This window comes from Balaenoptera physalus (assembly GCF_965194825.1).
Source record: "Balaenoptera physalus genome assembly, chromosome: 16".
NCBI classification, from domain to species: domain Eukaryota; kingdom Metazoa; phylum Chordata; class Mammalia; order Artiodactyla; family Balaenopteridae; genus Balaenoptera; species Balaenoptera physalus.
Genome location: NC_138898.1, coordinates 69,547,197 through 69,567,494, shown reverse-complemented (window position 1 = coordinate 69,567,494; position 20,298 = coordinate 69,547,197). Strand labels below are relative to the sequence as shown.

At 51.1% G+C, this 20,298-nt stretch overlaps 1 protein-coding gene and 2 long non-coding RNA genes across 10 annotated transcripts in view; 2 read left to right on the top strand and 1 right to left on the bottom strand.

Annotated features, from left to right (window-relative positions):
• LOC309645677 overlaps positions 1-2,033 on the bottom strand; it is a 97,239-nt gene extending 95,206 nt beyond the window's left edge. The window contains exon 1 of one of the 2 annotated variants that reach the window (XR_014255000.1): positions 1,894-2,033. This is a non-coding gene — a long non-coding RNA (uncharacterized lncRNA). The remainder of the gene's footprint in view (positions 1-1,893) is intronic. The other variant, XR_014255001.1, reaches the window with a different exon arrangement.
• Positions 1-20,298, top strand: part of LOC309645695 — a 331,483-nt gene that overhangs the window by 259,821 nt on the left and 51,364 nt on the right. The gene's annotated exons all lie outside the window — the stretch shown is intronic.
• Positions 2,007-20,298, top strand: part of KNOP1 (lysine rich nucleolar protein 1) — a gene marked incomplete at its 5' end in the record, with an annotated part of 41,045 nt that continues 22,753 nt past the window's right edge. Inside the window, 6 exons of one of the 7 annotated variants that reach the window (XR_014254986.1) lie at positions 2,007-2,226; positions 5,068-5,981; positions 7,998-8,066; positions 13,278-13,359; positions 15,712-16,251; positions 19,020-19,843. Coding sequence is in view for 4 of the 7 variants with exons in the window: in XM_082431068.1 (XP_082287194.1) it covers positions 2,007-2,226; positions 5,068-5,981; positions 7,998-8,066; positions 13,278-13,359; positions 15,712-16,019 (1,593 nt within the window). Of the gene's footprint in view, positions 2,227-2,799; positions 2,907-4,281; positions 4,583-5,067; positions 5,982-7,997; positions 8,067-13,277; positions 13,360-15,711; positions 19,844-20,298 lie in introns of those variants that run through there. The other 6 variants (XR_014254987.1, XR_014254985.1, XM_082431068.1 and 3 more) reach the window with 6 other exon arrangements.

Here is a 20,298-nt window from a genome sequence, read left to right as displayed (position 1 = left end):
AACATTCAAGATGAAAAAGGTTTTTCTAGGTATAACGCAATACAGGAGGAATTCAAGCACTGGGTAGGAGTTGAAATAGATGGCCTTCGAGGGCATCTATCAACTCTGAGTCCATTATTCTCTTCTTCCTTTGTACTTTCCACTTCTCTCAACTCATGGCTCTCTCTCTCTCTACCTAGTCCCATATACTGGTACATTCAGTCTTTCCTCCATTCAACAAACATTTACTGACCTGCACTGTCCAATACAGTGGTCACTAGCCACATGTAGCTGTGTAAGTTTATTAGAACTTACTAGAAGTAAAACAAAAAATTCAGTTACAAAATTGCATTAATCACATTTCAAGTGCTCAATACCCATATGTGGCTAGTGGCTACCATATTTGAAAGTTCTATTGGACAGCGCTGTTTCAGACAGTTGAAGTAATGATGGTAGCCACAAGAATGAAAAATCCGAGTTCCTGACCTCGAGGAGTTTACAATCTTAGGGAGGAAAAAAAACACCCAGCATTATTTATTAAGAGCAATATACATTGAGCTCTTGGTGTAAATCGGGCACTTTGCTAAGCCCTTTCTGAAGTGTCCCTGTAGCTGCGTCCTCCTAACACCTTGAAATAGGTGCCATTATTATGCTCACTTTACCGAGGATAAGTAAAATACAGGTATACCTTGTTTTATTGTGCATCACTTTATTGCACTTAGAAGGTATTTTTTTACAGATTGAAGGGTTTGTGGCAACTTCGCATCAAGCAAGTCTATTAGTGCCATTTTCCCAACAGCATTTGCTCATTTTGTGTCTGTGTCACATTTTGGACATTCTCAAAATATTTCAAACTTTTCCATTATTATTACATTTGTCATGGTGATCTGTGCTGCTTGACATCAGTATTGCAAAAAGACTACAACCCACTGAATGCTCAGATGATGGTTAGCATTTTTTAGCAATAAAGTATTTTTATTTTTATTTATTTATTTATTTATTTTTGACCACACCGCAGGGCCTGTGGGATCTTAGTTTCACGACCAGGGATTAAACCCAGGCCCTCGGGGCCCTGGGCAGTGAAAGCACGGAGTCCTCACCATTGGACAGCCAGGGAATTCCCCAGCAATAAAGTATTTTTAAGCTAAGGCATATACAGTGTTTTTTTAGACATAATGCTATTGTGCACTTAATAGACTGCAGTATTGTGTAAACATAACTTTTATATGCATTAGGAAACCAAAAAATTCCTGTGAGTCGCTTTATTGCTGTGGTCTGAAACACAACCTGCAACATCTCGGAGGTATGCCTAACTCTAACGTATGTGAAGAGTACTGCGGGGCCTCATGATCAAGGGTACATGTAGGCCCACAAAAGAAGGTGAACTAAACAAACTCCACTTACGAATTTTAAGGAAGGCTAGAAGAAGAGAAGGATTAAAGCCAAATCTGTCTAGACCAGGCTTGCTCAACGCGTGGGCCACAGACTATCTACATCAAAATTACCTGGGGTGCTCCTTCAAAGTGCTCCCCTACACCCCATTAGGAGCCCTGTGGGCGGGGCCTGGGAACCTATGTTTTAAACAAGCTCCCCATCTCCGTCCCAGCGATGCTTTCCTGTTCACTAAATGAGATTTGAGTACCACTGGCCCACACCAGCTGGTCCCCTTTATTCCGCCTTCCCCTGCCTTCGACCTGACTATGGATGCAGGCTGGAGGCTGCGCTGCCTAACCTCGGGCAAGCCTCTCAGAGCCTCTGTTTCCCCTACGTAACATGGAGAGCCCGGCGGGCCCGCGGCGAGGCCGCCAGGAGGCCTCGCGCGTCAACCGCCAGACGCACAGTAGGCGCCCAGGAAGCGTCGGCCCCACCTGGCCGCCCGAGTCCCGCCCCTCTCGGCCGGCCCGGGCTGCCTACCCTCGCAGATCTGCTCCCACAGGTTCTTGCCGGGCAGCTCCGCAACCTGTCCCGGCGAGACGCGCAGATCGAGGGACACGGGAGACACGACGTGCCCTGGCGTCCTGGTGGTGATGGACGACTCAGTTGAAAGCGCCCGTTCCAAACGCTTAGAGACGCTGCCCACCGGGGCCGGCGCCGCCATGTCTGCAGTTTCCATGGCAACCGCGCTCCCCGCGAGGCCGCGACCCGGAAGGAACCGCATCTTGCGAGGGCGGGCCAGCGAGTCGAGATCGACTTCCGGGTCACGGCGTAGTGGGCTCTCACGTGGAGGCGGGGAAGTTTGGCCTTCGGGTGAGTGAGGAGGGCGCCTACCAGGCAGGACGGAGCTGGGGCTGGAGATTGGGCCTGGGGACTTGCGCGGAGAACCGAGGGACTGGAGGGCGACCCGCACCCTCAGATTCAAGTCCCCCCCGTCGCCGGTGTGCGCTCGCCGCGGCCTGAGGCCGCAGTCTGCAGGAAGTTCTCCCACCTTGGAGCTGGGCCCGGGACCCTGCGTAATCCCTCCTTCTGTGTTGGTGCGGAAGCTTTGGCGCGGTAGAGCCTTTGAGGAGGCAGTTTCGCCTCCCGGCTCTCTTGCTTCCTGCTAGTGAGCCTGCAGTGGGAGTGGGGTGTTGGTGCTATTATGCGGAGAGCACAGGCTCTGAAGTTCTGCGGGCTGGTTTCGAATCTTACCCCTTGCTGGCTTTGGGACTCAGGGCAAGTAAATTAAAAGTCTCCAAGTCTCAGTTTGCACGTCTCTGAGATGGGTTACTCACACCGAGCCTCACGAGGCTACCGCGAGACTTTAAAAAGCGCTTTTGGAGAAAGCATTTGCGTTCGCAGGAGACGCTGTAAGGTTCATTTCCTCTTCCCTTTTCCTTGAAGGAATGAATACATTTAGGATCTCAGGTTTGAAGAGAAGGATCTTCAGTGTAAAGAGGAGGATGCTACAGTGATTTGAACGGCGGAAATGGGGAGAGAAGGGGGTTAAGGTGGGGACAGCCTCCCCTTGGTTTCTTTGTTCTTATTCGATCTCTAGACCACTCCTCCATTTGAGGCACCCTTGGCGCCCTTGACTCCACCCTCTCCACGTTTGCACCTTCTCCCTCTCCTTTGCAGGCCCCTCTTCCTCAGCCCACCCATTTAAACGTTAGTATTCCTTAAGGTTCTGTCTCAGGCTCGTTCTGTTCAAGGCTTACTTACCATCCATGTATTCCTAAATTTACGTCACCCGTGTCAGCCCAGTCACCTCTGAGCCTCATCCACCTGCCCACCAACATCTCCACACGGACATCTAAAGGCATCTGTTCCACCCAGCCTGTCTCCTTCAGCCCTCGCCTCCCCCGCTACCGCCCCACCTCAGTTTCTTTGTCTTAGGGAATAGCATCGCCATCCTGCACTTGCCCAAGCTGGAAACCTCTGTCCTTCAGAAAGTTTCCTGACAACTGGTAGGCCAGATTAGATGACCTCTCTTACCCTGACCTTACCACTGTGCTTGCTTTTATCACCTGTATCATTGTTAACACACGTCTTTCCCACCCACACCTACCTGCTTCTTGATGGCAGAGTCATCTCTTGTTCACGTCTGTGTCTCTAGCATTCCTTCCTTCGTTCAGTGAGTATTTCTTGAGCACCCGCTCTGTGCCAGGTATAGAGCTGGGCCCTGGGAATACAGCAGAAAACCAGACAGACAGGAGTAAGCGAGCGAGTGTTCCTTTGGCTCTCCAGGTGCTCCTGGAGCCAGTTATGAGTGAACTTGAGCTACAGCTCTGGCCTGGCCTGGCTCTTTGAAGCAGCTAAGAGGCAGGTCCAGTATGGACCCTCTGGGCTCTGAAGAAAGCTGCAGGATGGAGAAGCTCCCTGGTCTTTCCCACCCACCGTCCAAAGCTCCTGTGAGAGGCCGTTTGTTTCTGGATTCCCTGAGTGTCACCATGTCATCTAGTCCAGAGAGCAGGAAGTGGGCTGGTGACTGGTGTGAGAGACGTAGTACAACTGGAAGCTGAAATGTACTTGAGGACCCAGGCCCTTCTCATAGGCGCCTCCTTGACCACCCCCCAGCCCTGCCAAAGGAAAAAAAAAAAGCTGAGTGTTCAAGGTTGCTCTGTGTTTTCTCCAATCATTAAATGTTGGCAATTTATTTGAAAAATTAAAAACAGTGAAACAGGCTTGTATGCTGGATGTGGCCCCCCCTCCCCCTCCCTCCTCCCTCCTCCCCTCCCCCTCCCTCCTCCCCTCCCCCTCCCTCCTCCCCTCCCCCACCTCCCTCCTCCCCTCCCCTCCTCCCTCCTCCCCTTTCCCCCCCTCCCCACTAGCCTCTGATCTGATCTGGTTCAGTGCCTCTTTTATGGATAGGAAAACTCAGGCCTGGAGAAGCCAGTGCTGTGTGGCAAGAGTATTTGAGTCACCATTTGAATGCAGGCGTCCTCAGCCCCAGCTGGGGCTCCTCACCATACCTTGCTGCTGCTCTCATTACTAGCCACATGGGAAGGTAATTAGAAGAGTAAGTCACCCTCGGTGCAGGCGGGGGCAATTAATTTCCAGACGCAAAGCAGAAGCGCTCTTTAGATGAAGCAAGGGAATGGATTAATTGTGTCACAGTTACTGCCTCTGGTGACAATCAGCAAGAGGAGCTGACCTCAGGATTTCTGTCCCCTTCATCCAGTAAAAGGTAAGCCCCGGGGACCATGCCTGGCCTGTGGCTTGAGTGCAGTTGTGCCCTCAGTGGCTGGCACAGGGTACATTTCTGGAGAGAATGATTAGGCTTAAGAGGTTTGAGGAAGGGGGTTAGGAAAGGGAATCAGTGATGTACAAAGCACTTTCCATGGATTATCGTTTATTCTTTCCAACAGCTCTTTGAGGAAGGAAGTGTTATCTCCCCTCATTTTCAGCTGGGGAAGTGAAGGCCCAGCGAGGATAGCTGATTGACTTAAGGTGAGGGAGCAGCTTGGATTTCAACCTGGGGCTGTCAGGATTCAAACTCCATTCTGTTTCTTCCATCATATTTCCCTTTGCTCCACAGGAATCATTCCCATTTTCCCAGCCCCTAACCTTTCAGACCATCCACTCCAGGAAATGTGACTTTTGGTAATATCTAGTGGAATTGTACTCAGGGTAGCTTGGCATGCTGATAACTTGTACCATTTCTTTTTTCAGGAATGATCACTAAGACTCACAAAGGAGACCTGGGCCTTGGGCTCCCAGAAAAAAAGAAGAAGAAAAAAAAGAAGGTAGTTAAAGAACCAGAGACTCAATACTCGGTTTTAAACAGTGACAATTATTTTGCGGAGGTTTGTCCCACAAGAGCCACATCACCCTCAAAGAATATGGTCCAAGAGCAGGCACCCGAAATGCCTCTAATGAAGAAAAAAAAGAAAAAGAAGGGTCACAGCACCGTCTGCGAGGAGCCCCTAGAACCTGAGACCGTGTTACGTGCCAGACGGATTGAGCCATCGCCCAGCCCCACGAAGCAGGCACTTGGTCCATCTGAGTCCCTCGGTAGGGAAAAGAAGAAGAAGAGAAAGTCCGTGTCCCCTGGCTCAAGGGCAAAGACCTCCCCAGACCCCAGGCAGGGCGAGGAGGTGACCAGAGTTGGCAAGAAGCTCAAAAAACACAAGAAGGAGAAGAAGTCGCAGGAAGCTACAGCCTTCTCAGCCAGGGACCCTTGGTTCTGTGAGGCCAGGGATGCTTTGTACACTTGCTCAGTTGGGAAAGGTGGCGTCCCTGAGCAGGCAGCCTCGGGACAGAAACGGAAGCAGGGGAGCCCCAGGGAACACAACATGAAGATGAAGAAGAAAAAGAAAATCCACCAGGAGGGAGATAACCCCCTGGGGCACCCTGAGCTCTCCAGGTCTGTGGAGAGCAGCCGTAGGAAAGGAAGTAAAAAGAAGTTAGTCAAAGTTGAAGCTCCAGAATACATCCCAATAGGAGATGACCCCAAGGCCCCTGTGAAGAAGAAAATGAAGTCCAAGAAAAAGGCAGAGCAGGTGGACACTGAGGAGCCAGCTCTGAAGAAGAAGAAGAAGAAGAAGAGGCAGGAGAGCAGAGTAGCAGGAGAACCTTGGGAGGAGGTAGGCTTCCTTCAGAAGCACACTGGGGAGAATAGGGGTGGAAGTTGGGTGTGTGTGTGTGTTTGTGTGTATATGCGCGCGCACACGCGCACACACACGGCACTCAGCTTTTTAGCTGCCAGAGCCGTGATTAAACTGACTTCAGTCAGAAAAGGGGATTTATCAACACATGTAACTAGAAGGTTTGAGAGCTACTACCTTCAGGTATAGCTGGATCCAGGTGCTAGTGTAATAGTCTCAATAATACAGGTATCCCTTGCTATCGAAACTTTACCCGAGTTCTCACTATCTGCACTCAGGATCTGGATTAATTAGAATAAGCTTTTCAGATAAATGCCTCTCTTTCTGAACTCTTGCCACTTGCTATCTAAAGCTCAGGAACCAAATAGTTTGAGGTAATATGATGTCCATAGCTATCTGAGCTCAGGATACACAATTTAGGGATCAAATAGATTTAGATCGCAGGAGATGCCTGTGTGGCTTTCCCTAGCTCTGGGCTTTGTATTTTTCAATGCTGGTTTTAATGTCAGGTTCCTTCCCACCCCAACCCCGTGGTGAGATGGTCCCAGCATCTCCAGGCTTTCTTCATAGTAGGTAAGCCACCCGCAAAGGGAGAGCGGTGGCCCCTCCAAAACGATTACAGGGAAAGTCCCAGCACTGCTCTCCCAGATCTCAATTGGGTCACACAAACCAGAAGCCCAGATCTGAAGCTAGTGGGCAGGGGCTGAGAGTATCAGTCCCACTGGAACTCCACTGTCTGAAACTGGGGGGCGGTGGTTTCTGAGAGGAATACCGGGGTCCTGTTACCAGGAGGAAGGGAAGGGATGGTGGCCTGGTGAAGACAGCAGAGATGTGCTCTCCCCCGTGACGGGCTTCCTTGACTGGGGAGGGGAGGGAGGAGGTGGGCTGAGCACTGGGACTCGGCAGGTGACGTGAGCGAGCAGAGCCATCCAGGGCTCCTCACAGGTGACGCGGGGTACCAGGCAGAGCACACCCGAAGCGAGGACGTGGCATTTGTCACTGCTGAAGGACTAGGGGAAAGTGGCCAACCTGAATCTTGCTGTCAGATGGTCCCGCAGGGGCTGAGGCCACTGAGAGAGGGTGGCCCGTGAGAGCATGGCCCATGCAGGCCCAGCAAGGATTCTGTGTGGGAGCTGAGACCCGTGAGGGGCTGTCTGTGCAGCAGGTGCAGAGGCCCTGGGAGGAGCAAAGAGGCTGGCGTGGCGGGAGCTGGGCCAGCTGGGGTCCTGGCAGCCTGTAGAGGCCACAGGGGTCTGGATTTTCATGTAAATGAGATGGGAGCTCCTGGAGGGTTTTCGGGAATGGGGTGGTGTGGTCCAGTTGAGGTGGTTTTATTATTTTTTAATTGAGATAGCGTTGACATATAACATGTAAATTTAGGGTGTACCCGAGCTGCTGTATGGAATGGACCAGTGTTGGGGGCGGGGAAGCAGAGTTAGAGCCTGTCCTGGTTGTCCAGGCAGGAGAGAAGGTACCGACCAGAACTCCGGAGCTGGGGGGCCGGAGCGGGGTATGGAGGAAAGAACTGGGGGGATTTGGGTTTGCTGCAGGCCCCCAGCCCCACCTCTGCATTCCCTGGCCCTCGCCAGCCCCTCCTCCCCCACTGTCAGTGGGGGCCTTGGCCTTTCTGCTCTTGCTGGTTTGGTGTCACCCTGGGAAGTGAGGTGACGTCTGGCGGGAAAGGTTGTGCTGTAGGCCTGAGTCGGGAGACCTGGGTTAGTGTCAGCCCTGTCCCTGAGCGGTGGGGTGACCTCACTTCACCTCTCTGAGCCTTAGTGCCTCCGTCTGTCAGATAGGTCAGGACCACAGTCTTCAGGACAGAATTGGGGAGAATCGTGGAAGAGAAAGGATGGCAGGCGTTCTGTGGGCGATAGGGGTGGGCGTCGCGCTCCGGTCTTGAGTCTTTTCTGGACTCTGCTGCGATCTCATCCAGCTGGGCTGCCAGGGCAGAGGCCATCGTCCGCTGGAGCCTTACTCCTTCTGCCCTCTTTGCAGGAGCCCGACACGGACTTGGAGGTAGTGTTGGAAAAGAAGGGCAACATGGACGAGGCGCACATAGACCAGGTACGACCGGTCCTCGTCCTCCCAGGCGTCTTCCCTTCCCAGACGCACATTCGCCTCCCGCCAGGCCACGAGCTCCTGGTCCCAGAGGTGTCAGGGACTCCAAAGGCAATGAGGCCAGCCTCTGCCGCCCCTCCAGTGGCGGGGAGCCTGTGGCCTCCCCCACTTCATGCCGGGAGAGCTGTTCATTGCCTTGACTTTGGCTCAGGGGCTGTCCGGTCCTTCAGAATCCCAGGCTGAGGTTGTCCTCCTCATAACCACTGCAGGGGGAAAAGGGGACATGTCCCTGTGACCTGCAGCCAGGCAGTGGGCACGTGCTCTGCCTGGCCCATGCGTCACCACCTCCTGGCCTCCATTCAGGAGCATTTTTTTTTTTTTTTTGCCTTTTGCAACTTTATTTAACTATAATTGACATTCAAGAATCTGCACATATTTAAGGTGTACAGTTCGATGAGTTTTTACAGGTATGCGTCCAGGAAACCAGCTAAACAATTAAGATGATGAACGTACCCATCATTTCCAAAAGTTTCCTTGTGCCCCTTTGTATTCCATCCCTTCCTTTCCCATCCCCAGGTAACCACTACTACTCTCTGTCACTATGAATTAGCTTGCGTTTTCTACAATTTGTATATAATCAGGATTATACAGTATGTGCTCTTGTTTAAACTGGCTTCTTTCACTTAGCCTCGTCATTCTGAGATCTATCTGTATTGTTGCATGTATCAGTCATTTGTTCCTTGTTATTGGCTGTCCAATGTTTCTAGCATTATTTTGATGTTAAAAACGTTTTAAATTCTCAATTGAATTGCCTAGGCACCTTTGTAAAAAATCAGTTGACCGTGTGTGGGGGGGTGGGTGGGGGACTATTTTTAGACTCTTTATTGAGTTTCATTGATCTGTATGTCTATCTTTACACTAATACTTCATTGTTTAGATTATTGTAACTATATAACATCTTAAATTAGGCAGTATAAGTCTCTAGCATTTGTTCTTTTTTAGGTTGCTTTGGCTATTTCAGGTCCTTTGCACTTCTGTATAAATTTTAAAATTAACTTGTTGGTTGCTACCAAAAAATGCCTCTGGGATTTTGATTAGGATTGCCTTGAATCTGTAGACCAATGTGGGGAGAACTGACATCTTAACAGTGTGAAGGCTTCTGATCCGTACACATGGCATCTCTGTCCATTTATTTAGGTCTTTAGTTTCTCTCAGTATTGTTTTATAGTTTTCAGTGTACAGGTCTTGCACGTCTTTTGTCAAATTTTCCTTAAGTATTTTATATTTTTGATGCTATTGTAAATACTATTTCAGTTCAATTTTTATTGTTGTATATAGAAATACAGTTGTTGTACAGGAGCGTTAGGAGAAGTTGTTCTGTTGTGGACCAGCTTCTGCTTCTGTCATGCCCAGATCCTATGTGGGACCTGGACATTCTAGAATTGAGATTTTTTTTTTTTTTTTTTAATTTTGTTCTCATAGAATTTTTTTTTAATTAATTAGTTTATTTTTGGCTGTGTTGGGTCTTCGTTTCTGTGCAAGGGCTCTCTCCAGTTGCGGTGAGCGGGGGCCACTCTTCATTGCGGTGCGCGGGCCTCTCACTATCGCAGCCTCTCTTGTTGCGGAGCACGGGCTCCCGACGCGCAGGCTCAGTAGTTGTGGCTCACGGGCTTGGTTGCTCCGCAGCATGTGGGATCCTCCCAGACTAGGGCTCGAACCCGTGTCCCCTGCATTGGCAGGCAGACTCTCAACCACTGCGCCACCAGGGAAGCCCAAGAGTTGAGATATTTTTATGATCCTGGACCCCAAGGCCTATCAGGACAGCATAGTAACCACATAGGTACAGCCTTGGGCCATTACTAATGAGGTTACCTTGGCAGTCACTAACCTCGCGACCCTCAAGTAGGTAGCTGTGAAGACCAAATGAGGCCGTTTGGGAGGCGCTCAGCAGGGGCCTGCCTGAGACCTGTGCTTTGTAAGTGGCAGCCGGGGCCTGCCCCGAGACCTGTGCTTTGTAAGTGGCAGCCGTTCACCTGCCTGCATCCTCACGCTGTGTCAGCAAGTAATTGCTGGACAGAAGCAACAGGGTGTGATGTGGGGACGGCCCGTGTCGTGGCCCTGCTACTCCAGGAGAGAGAAACGGAGAGGAGTGCTTGCAAGTCAGCCGACTACAAGGAGGGGGGCCTACAAGATGCTGCGAGGAAGTTCCTAATGCCTTTGGGGTGTTGGGGGCCTCTCTCCCAGGAGGGGAGAGGCTCAGTAGGAGGATGCTGATGGGGCCAGTCCAGGGCCTGGCACAGAGCGCAGGCCCCCCAGAACCAGGGGCTCCCCAGCCTCCTGCAGGTCATCGTCGTTTGGGGAGAGGGGGCCCGGGCTGCAGTGGCTGGTGGGGAGGATGGAGGTGGGGCCCTAACCCGGCCAGGCCCAGCCCCTGCCCCTGCCCTCGGCGCCTCTCCCACGTGTCCCGCCCCTCACACAGGCAAGGCCCACCAGCCACCTCTTTGCTTCTTATGCATTTGTGCCTATTAAATACTTCACACTTTCAAAGAAAACTTCTGTTTTGGGTGACAGATGATCTCAATGTAAGTGAAGCTTTCTGCCCCAACTCTCCCTTTCTTTTTCTGGTAAAAAGTTCATTGTGTTAAAAGAAAAAATGGGGGAAAAGCAACCTGAAGTCCTACCACCCAGCGGTCTCCAACTTTTTTGGCACCAGGGACCAGTTTCGTGACGGGGAGCAGCAGATGAAGCTTCATGGGCCCGCTGCTCCCCTCCTCTCCCGCCGCTCCCCTCCCCTCCCTGCCGCTCCCCTCCCCTCCCCTCTCCCCGCTCCCCTCCCCTCCCGCCGCTCCGCTCCCCTCCCCTCCAGCTGACCGGGTGTTGGGGACCCCTGCTACCACCTACTAATAATCACTGTTAACCCTTCGTTGTTACATTCTTCTAGATTTTTCCTTTGTAACTGTGTATGTGTGATTTTAAAGCAGCGTACAGTTACGCTCTGTATACTGTTCTTTTCACTTTTATCATTTAGCTGGTGAGCTGCTTTCCGCTTCAGTGAGTGCACATCCACATTGTTCCCTGTCAGCAGCATGACTCTGACATAGGAATATACCACCATTTTCTCTCATCCCTACTGCTGCCCTTTGGATTTGTTTTATGCAGTTTCTTTTTTTTTTTTTATGGCTGCGTTGGGTCTTCGTTGCTGTGCGCGGACTTTCTCCAGTTGTGGCATTGTGGCGCGCGGGCTTCTCATTGCGGTGGCTTCTCTTGTTGCGGAGCACGGGCTCCAGGCGCGCAGGCTTCAGTAGTTGTGGCTCGCGGGCTCTAGAGTACAGGCTCAGTAGTTGTGGCGCACGGGCTTAGTTGCTCCGCAGCATGTGGGATCTTCCTGGACCAGGGCATGAACCTGCGTCCCCTGCATTGGCAGGCGGATTCTTAACCACTGCGCCACCAGGGAAGTCCTGTTTTATGTAGTTTTGAACTATATAAATGGTCACCTCATTTCAGCCTGTGGTAGATTAGAAGAGAAGAGGAGGGGCCACAAACTGGGGGCAGCTAAAGTCACACCTGAACCCTTGGGCCCTAGAAGCTTCTGTATCAAACCGCAGGGTCATTGGTACGCTGACTGTGGCCTTGAGCCTCTCTGGTAACAGTGTGCGAGGTGTCCCTGCTGTGTGCCGGGGACTCTTCGTCTTACATTCTGTGCCGCAGTTCATCATGGGGCTGGGGGCTTTCTTACACCAACCAGCAACTCCCCGACACCACGCGGTGTCCTGCAGTTCAACTCGGTCTGACGCTGTCTATCTGGAGATACCGTCAGACCGCTCAGGTGAAGGGCTCAGTCCCACCAGACTGCTCCCCACCCGTGTCCCCTGTTCAGGCGCCAGTCTTAAGCCAGGTTGTCACCTGTGCTTCTGACCAACCAGCTATAGATCAGAGCTGCCAAAGACCTCCTCCTCAGGTTCAATTAATTTGCTAGAGTGGCTCACAGAACTCAGAGAAACATTTTACTCGCCAGATTACTGGTTTATTATGAAAGGCTATAACTCAGGGACAGCCAGATGGAAGAGACGCACGGGGCAGGGTGTGTGGGAAGGGGCGTGGACCTTCCACGCCCTCTCTGAGAGCTCCACTCCCCAAATCTCCAGCGTTCACCAACCCAGAAGCTGTCCGAACCCTGACCTTTTGGGTTTTTGTGGAGCCCTCATCACAGAGGCACAGTTGATTAAATCATTGGCCATTTGGTGGCTGAGCTCCATCTCCTGCTCCACTCCCCTCCGCAGAGGTCAGGACTGAAAGTTCCAACCCTCTCATCAGTGGTTGGTTCTCTTGGCAACCAGCCCCTGTCCTCAGGTGCTTACAAAAGTCACCCAATTAACATAACAAAGGACACTTTTGATTGTTCCCGTCACTTAGGAAATTCCTAGCGTTTTTGGAACTCTGCCAGGGATGGGGATGAGTTTATATATATATATTTCTTCTCATATATTTCTTACTATAAACCGCAGTATCACAGTTCTCTGTCTCCCTTTTATCCTCCAAGGTAGCTGATATTTCCATCTATTTGCAGATAAATAGACCACGGTACAGAAAGATTAATTGGCTTACGCAAGACCACACAACTAGGTAATGGCAGTGGTAGGATTCAAACTAGCCTATGCCTGACTCCAGAGCCCGTGTTCTCTCTAGAAGACGATGCTGTCAGCAAGAAAGTTAACTACAATAGCCTCTGTACAGGCGGGGCTTTGGGCGTGTGTTCTGAGAAAAGTTCCACCCCAAATGGCTCTTACAAACAGAAAAGGTTCTAATGCTAAAGGTGGATAAGCGTCAGTGTCTAGGAAGGGTCATTCTTTTATTTATTAATTTATTTATTTGGCCGCACCACTTAGCTCATGGGATCTTAGTTCCTTGACCAGGGATTGAACCACTCGGGCCCTGGCAGTGAGAGTGCCGAGTCCTAACCAGTGGGCCGCCAGGGCATTCCCCTGGAAGATTCATTCTTAAGGAATGGAAAAGAAGGGTGAATGAGGCTTGCACGTTTTAGGCCAAGGGATTGCCCCTCACGTGATTAGAGGGTATTTTTGACAAATTCCTCCCCCGGTCTGCAGCAGAACAAAGCTGCCCATCCCCCTCCAGTCCCCCCACCCCACCTCATCTCTGTCTCGGGTTTGAAGCTCGAAACTGGCTGTCTCATTGCCCTCTTTCCTTTCCCTTGCTCAGGTGAGGCGAAAGGCCTTGCAAGAAGAGATCGATCGTGAGTCGGGCAGGACGGAAGCTTCTGACACCAGGAAGCAGCCGGTAAGTTTCACGCTGGGCTCCGCGAGGCGTGCTCTGGCATCCCGCCTCCTCCTCACCTTGCAGGGACGGGAGACCAAGTCCATCTGGCCCAGAAGCAGCCCCCACCTGCCAGCCGGCTCCCTGCTCCACAGAGCTCGTCCTGAGCTACTTTCCTTTCTTGGGAAAGGGGTGCTTGCCTCCCTCCTGGAGAGCTGGCCGCTTGAGCTAAGCAGCCTGGACCTTTGTCTCTGGCTCTGGACGGGCAGGATGTCCCGGTCATCAGTCGCTGGGGGCACGTGATGGCGAGCTCTTTCCAGCAGTGGGTGGTGCCCTCAGAAAGCTGCTGGGACAGGGGTGGAGGCAGAGGTGGCAGGCCTCTGGTCCAGTTGGAATGGGAAATTTCCAAATCAGACCCAAGGAGATGGCACGGGAGAGTGTATGGCATGGGGACCGTGAGGTCAGGCTGAACAGAGGGACGGGAGGGTGCGGCACGCAGGGCAGTGGGAACTGCTGGAGGGCGTTTATGTGGGGCAGCGGGGACTGGGGTAGAAGAGAGGGCAGGGGGGAGAGAAGAGGACTTGTTAATAGACGTGGATTTGGGAGAGGGGGACAGAGGATCCAGATGACGGAAGGACTTGCTTCCTTGTAATACTGTCTTAAGCTTTCCTAGTGTAGCTCCGAAAAGAACAGCTGCTTTGGATCAAAAGACCTGAGATCAGTTCCTGGCTCTGCCACCTTCTATAGTTATGAGACTTTAGCAAGTAACTTCCCTTCTTTGAGCTTCAGTTTCCACACCTGTAAAATGGGACTCATGCTCTGGCCCAGAGGGGTATGGAATGGGGCTTTGTTATGTCATTCCTCTAGTGTCTCCTTTCTCTCCATCCTCTTGAACTGGGCAGAGCTGATAAGATTCCATGATTGAGTGAGGAAGGCCAGAAACAAGGCAGCAGCATCCAGAGCAGTGGCCCAGAGGCTATACCTGGAGGGACCTGACAGCAGGAGGGTGGTCCGGGGGCATAGGGGCTGGGATCTTCTGGGGATGCTTTAGGTGGCCTTGCCTCCTGGGACCTGGGACCACTTGACTGCTGAGGCACATGGTGGGGATTTGAGACCCGGTCCCCTCTCAGTGGGTCGGTAGCCCTGTGAGAGCAGGCTCACAGGACTGGTCAGCCTCTGGCAGCTCTCTCCTCAGACCCAGTGCGGGGCTGTCAGAGGTGGCCTCTCCTTCTAGAAAGTGAAGGCTTGGGAAGCAGTTGTTATGCCTGTATTGGGGGCACTGTGAAGCTCGGAGAGCTTGTCACCGGTTCACTCAGGGCAGCTAGCTGTAGCAATGACTGGTTCTTACTGCTCTCCCAAAGCCGACCTAGAAGTAAGTGCTAGGCTGGCATTGGGCTCACAGGCGGAGAGTTCCCAGGCAGCACAGAGGTCAGCAGTCCTGGTGGGGTGGGGTGGGTAGATGACCAGTTTTCGAGGACTTAAAGCGAACCAGGCGTCATGCTCTGAGTTGTTGGTGAAAAACCTGATTCGAGCCTCAGTGAAGCCCCGTCGGGGGCTGTTATGCCCCCGTTTTATAGATGAGGACATTGAGGCTCAGGGGTTAAGTTACTTGACCAGGGTGACGCAGGCGGGGCTCAATCCTAAGTCTTCGAAGTCACAGTCTTCATGGAGAGCTGGGTTTCTGGCCTCGGCCACAGACATGGGAGGGAAGGGAGTCTTCTCTTGGGCCACTGCTCTGAGGGGCTCTCTTGCATTTTCTCAAACATGGGTGATTCATGCACGGGTTGTAGAGTGCTCTGGACAGATCTCAGGACCCCTGAGTTCCTGGGCCGGCTCAGCCTCCGACTCGTGTGACCCTTCACCTCCCGGGGCCTCCACTCCTTTCCTGCTATGAAGTGCAGTGCTTCTGCGAAGGGAAATGCATTTCAGACTCCCACTTGCCCTCTCCACCTTCCAAAGGACAGAAACCTTAGGCTGATGGATGAGTAGCCAGCTGGTGAGGTGTGTCGTACTGTCTGCCGTGAACTGGGGGAGAAGGAGTAGGGCAGACGGGCAACTCAGTGTGAAAGGTGGGCTCTGGTGTGGGCCAGACCCGAGATGGAGTTCAGCAGGGTTACCAAGTAGGCTGTGCCCCCAGTCCAGCTGCAAACCTCCATTTCCTCATCAGGAGAGTGGGAACCAACAGTGTTCCTCACAGAGCTCTGGTTGGAGTTAAGGTAATCCGCCGCTGTGCTTGCGAGCACTGTGCCTGCTGCGCGGTAAGCCTTTGATCACCTGGATCCTCCCCGGCAAGGCTGGGGGCTGGGGGCTGGGGGCTGGGGAGAGGAAGAGGCTTTGGAAGCCAGCGAAGTAACCACCTGTTTTCTCTTACCACAGGGAGCTCAGTTTGGCCAGTGGGATACTGCTGGCTTTGAAAATGAGGAAAAGAAACTGAAATTTCTCAAACTCATGGGTGGCTTTAAAAATCTGTCCCCTTCATTCAGTCGCCCCCCTACCATGGTTGGCAGGCCCAACATGGCCCTCAGCAAGAAGGTGGCCGACACCCTGCAGCAGAATCTGCAGCAGGACTACGACCGGGCCATGAGCTGGAAGTACAACCGCAGGGCCGGCCTCGGCTTCTCCACGGCTCCGGACAGAATCTTTTATATTGACAGGAACGCATCCAAGTCAATCAAGTTTGAAGATTAAACTCTCCTGTCTTGTCCCCCAAAACGGCCAACATTGCTTTTATTGTTCCGTTACGCAGATGAAAGCCATAGGACAGTTGTCTCGAATGGAACTCCCGCAGAGATAAAGGACAACTGTGTTGATGTGCTTGGACAAACTGGGGTGAGGGCAGCTCGTTTCAGGAACCAGGAGAACGTGTGAGTGGCTGAAACCTACTGTTTTCTGTGTGAAGCTTCCGTCCCTGTTGAAGACAGTGAGTATCAATAGCTTACACTTGTCTAGTGCTTACTATGTGCCAGGCACATACGTGTCTCCCTTGCATTAATGTATTTAATCTTCATGATTCTGAAACAGGTGCTATTATTATCCCCATCTTATAGATGAGGAAACTGAAGTTCAGGGATGAAGTAATAACATTGCCTGGGGCCACCCAACCAGTAAATGCCAAGTGTACTTCTGTGCCCCAAGACCGATGTCACTGTTCACCACACTGAGTGTCCCCTCTAGGGAATTTCACCCAGAATACTCACTGAGGACTAAAATGTCTCAGTTGAGGAAACAGAAGCTTTTTACATGCCTAAATCTCAAACAGGAAGCAGGATTCATGTAAACAGGGAGAAGCAAGCTCACTTTCCCTCCCCCTTCTTGGAGTAGCCACAGGCAAAGAGGCGCCTGGATTGCCACCAAGCAGATGCGGCTGAGCTTCCTCCGCTGCTGGGAAATGTGTTTCTAAACCCATCTTGCCTTTTGCGTCTGCCGTCCTTCCATCCCCAGTGCCAAGCTTGCATTTAATCTTTCTGCTTTAACTGGATTCTGAACAGGCGTTTTAGAGAGCAGCTGGTTAGTCCTCCACATGAACCAATGGCACATTAATTCCCAGGGACGTGTTTATTGGATTCTTTTCAGTCATGAGGAGGAGAATCCCAGGCAACTTCCCTGGAGGAGGTCGAATGCCAGGAGGCACAGACGTGGGGATGACAGGGCGTTGCCTCATCGGCCTGGGAACAGTGTTTCCAAGCCTTGACGCTACAGCCAGCCTCACAAAGCTCCAGGTGTAGCCCCCCGAGTGACATGTGACCACCTTCTCCGCATTCACCTAGCATTTTTCTTTCCAAAATATAAGTTCTGATTGGGCCTTTTTCACACCACTTGGCTTGTACTCCTGCTACAGACATCCTGTCTCAGGCAGGCCTGGATAGCCAGGAAATTCAGTCTCTCACGTGGCAGGGAGCCCTGTCCTGTCGTAGGGGGTTGATTCAGCTTCCCATGAAGGAAACGAATGTTTCCTCTCTGCTCCATCATCCTCAGTGTTGGCTTCATCAGGCTGGTGGAAAGATGGCTGTAGCAGTTCCAGGCAGCATATCAAGACACTAGACCATTACAGAGGAAGAAGAAAATCCTTCTTGTGGATCAAGGAAACTCCCAGAAGCCCTTCTGTCATAGCTCATTGCCCAGCAGTGGGTCACGTATCCATTCTTGAGCCAGCCCCTGGCGTGTGGAGGGAGACTCTCAGGCCAGTCAGGAAGGAAGACTGAGGTTCGGATGCTAGTGAGATGAACACGGGTCCACTACTGCCCCATGGGGCAGAGGTGAGGCAGGCCTGCCTGGGCCCTGACCAACAAGCATTGGCCGGGTCTGGAGTCCTACAAGTCTTTGTTAGCAGTGATTCAGGTGGGCCAGTTCCCTCAGAAGGTGAACTTGGCCTTTCATGGATTCAACCTTGAGATGCATACGGAAGAGGCCTACAAGGTAAGATTCTGCATTTGAGTTAGCTCTTCAGGGCACATCCCCTTCCGACAGGGGAATAAATCTTTCCCAGTCTTGATCCACACTACAGGAACTTGCCCAGTGTAAAAGGAACCAACCACTGCTTCTCTAATCGTTTTTATCTCGCTGAGAGATCACACTACAGTTTGGGGCTGCTCGGCTGTCAGGAAAGATTGTGCTTTGCTATCTACTGGGTGCTTCCGGAGAGTGGCTGAGCGATTGTCCCTGACCTGTCCCCACAGTGGTAGCTCTCATTAGGGTGTGGTGGTCAGGCCTTTCCCCTCTTGCTGTTCAGTATCTTCAGTCTCTGTGTGATAGGATTTGACTTTCTAGCTCACTGTGGCTGAATGAGTTCCACTTGGCTTGGGAAGGTTTATTAGTCTGTTCCTGAAGCAGGGTCTAAGCAGAGAAGGCTGGGCAGCCAAGACGGCAAGATGCCAAGTGTCCTCAGATTGAACTTAGCCTTGTCTCGGCTGCTCTCATAGATGCAGACCACTGTTGCTCTAGTGACAGCTCCTGCCCTGCAGTTAGCTGGGCCTCCGTCCTTTCGTAAATTAAACAACATTGTCTTGAGTCACCTATCCCCCTTTTTCCCCATGTCCTGGGCCCTCCTCAAGCTGTCTGCAAGTTTTTGTGGTGTGATTTCCCATGTTGTTCTTCATTTGTTGACTCCGTGTAGCACACAGCCTGTCTCCACTGGAACAAGGCAGTTTTTGGATTTTTACTCAGAATCTGGGAGAGATGGGTGGGAGGTCTGGTATGTAAGCACAGCCGCGGTCTTAGCTGAGTTTGTAACAACCCTGTTCTCGCACTTGTCGGCTGTTTCTCCCTTGGGGGTTGCTCACTGACCGACCCCCCTCCTGTGGCAAGGTCCTTCCCTCCTCATAACTGCCTTCATCCAGCCGTTCCCCAGACCTCGTGATTCTTAACCACTTTATTCCTTGGGGTGATTCCTGCTGTTTCGCCTTAGCCCACTAGGCCCCTCCCTGAGGCCACCTTTCTGTAACTAGACTGGCCCATCAAAAGTACTTGCCAGATACACAGTTCTCCCCTTAAAAATTGTGTGTTCAGCTCTGCAAACTTAGAACTGTTCAGGTTTGTGGTTGGAATAATGCCCCCATGCCCCGCCCCCCCCACCCCCTGTCCAAGTCCTAATCATTGGAACCTGTTAATATGTTGTGATACAAAACAAAAGGGAGTTAAAGGTAGCAGATGGCATTAAGTTTGCTAATCAGCTGACCTTAATATGATTAGACTGGGCCTACCCAGATAATCCAGGATTAGAAGTAGAAGAGGGAGACAGAAGAGTCAAGAGACTTGCAGGAAACACTCAACAAGCTGTCACTAGTTTGAAGATGAAGGGACCACAAGCCAAGGAATGCAGGTGGCCTCTAGAAGCTGGAAAAGGCAAGAAAACTGATTCTTCCCTAGAGCCTCCAGAAGGAATACAGCCCAGCTGACACCTTCACTTTGAAGGTAAGCCCACTGGACTTTAGACCAGTAGAGCTGTAAGGTGGTAAAATTGTGACGTTTTAAGCCACTAAGTTTGTAGTAATTTAAAGCAGCAATAGAAAATTAATACAGGCCTCATGCAGAAGTTTTTCTCACTTTCACCTTATTTCCTAAAATTTGATTTTTTTGTTGTTGTTGTTCCATCATCCTTCATGTAGTAGTAGTAGTAGACTTCATCTCATGTAGGCCATGGTTTTCAGAGACTGGCTAATTGATTTAGTAACAGGCTGAGGAAACCACACAAGAACATAGAAAATCTAAGCTTCCACCTGGGCCAGGTAACACATGGTTTAGAAGCTGCTTTGGTGTAACAGAGACCTGACCGAACGTGAAAGTCCGAGTCCAGGTTAATGGAAGGGCATTAGGAATTCACTGATCAGGCTTGGGCACGGATGCTGTCTGATGTGTACAGCCTCAAAGTAGATGACTTAAAAGTGCATAATTTGTAAATCTGCCGACTGATTTTCATTTGAATAGTATCATATAGTAAAAGTGGTATAGGAAATAATTTTAATGAAAATAATTTTGTGAAATAAAGGCCACTTGGGAACACTTGAGCAATACCACCATGCTTTCTGAATGTCTGTTTTGTTCAGTTGAGGTGCATTCTTTAGTACACGCTGTTCCTTAACGGAGGCCATTTTCTCAACAGAATCCTTGCATTGGGGTGGGGTGGGGTTCACTATTAAGCCGGCCAGAAAATCCATAGCATATTCTTGGTCCCAAGCTATTCAATTAAAACATGAGTTTATGTATATTAAAAAAATTTTATTTTAGCTACTTTTACTGTGTGAACTGTATCAGGCTTTTCACAGAGTAGAGGTGAAATGTAGTCTATCCACATTCAGTGTGTACCTTCCAAAAGTACAATAGTTTGGGGGCGCTTTTAATCCACAACTTGGATGCATTTTCCTGCACAAGGGGTTCTAGGCTGTGAGTCACCACCACCACCAATATTAATGCTCTTACTGATTCAAAATAAAATGTCAGTAGAAGCTCATTAGTGGTAATACGAGAATCA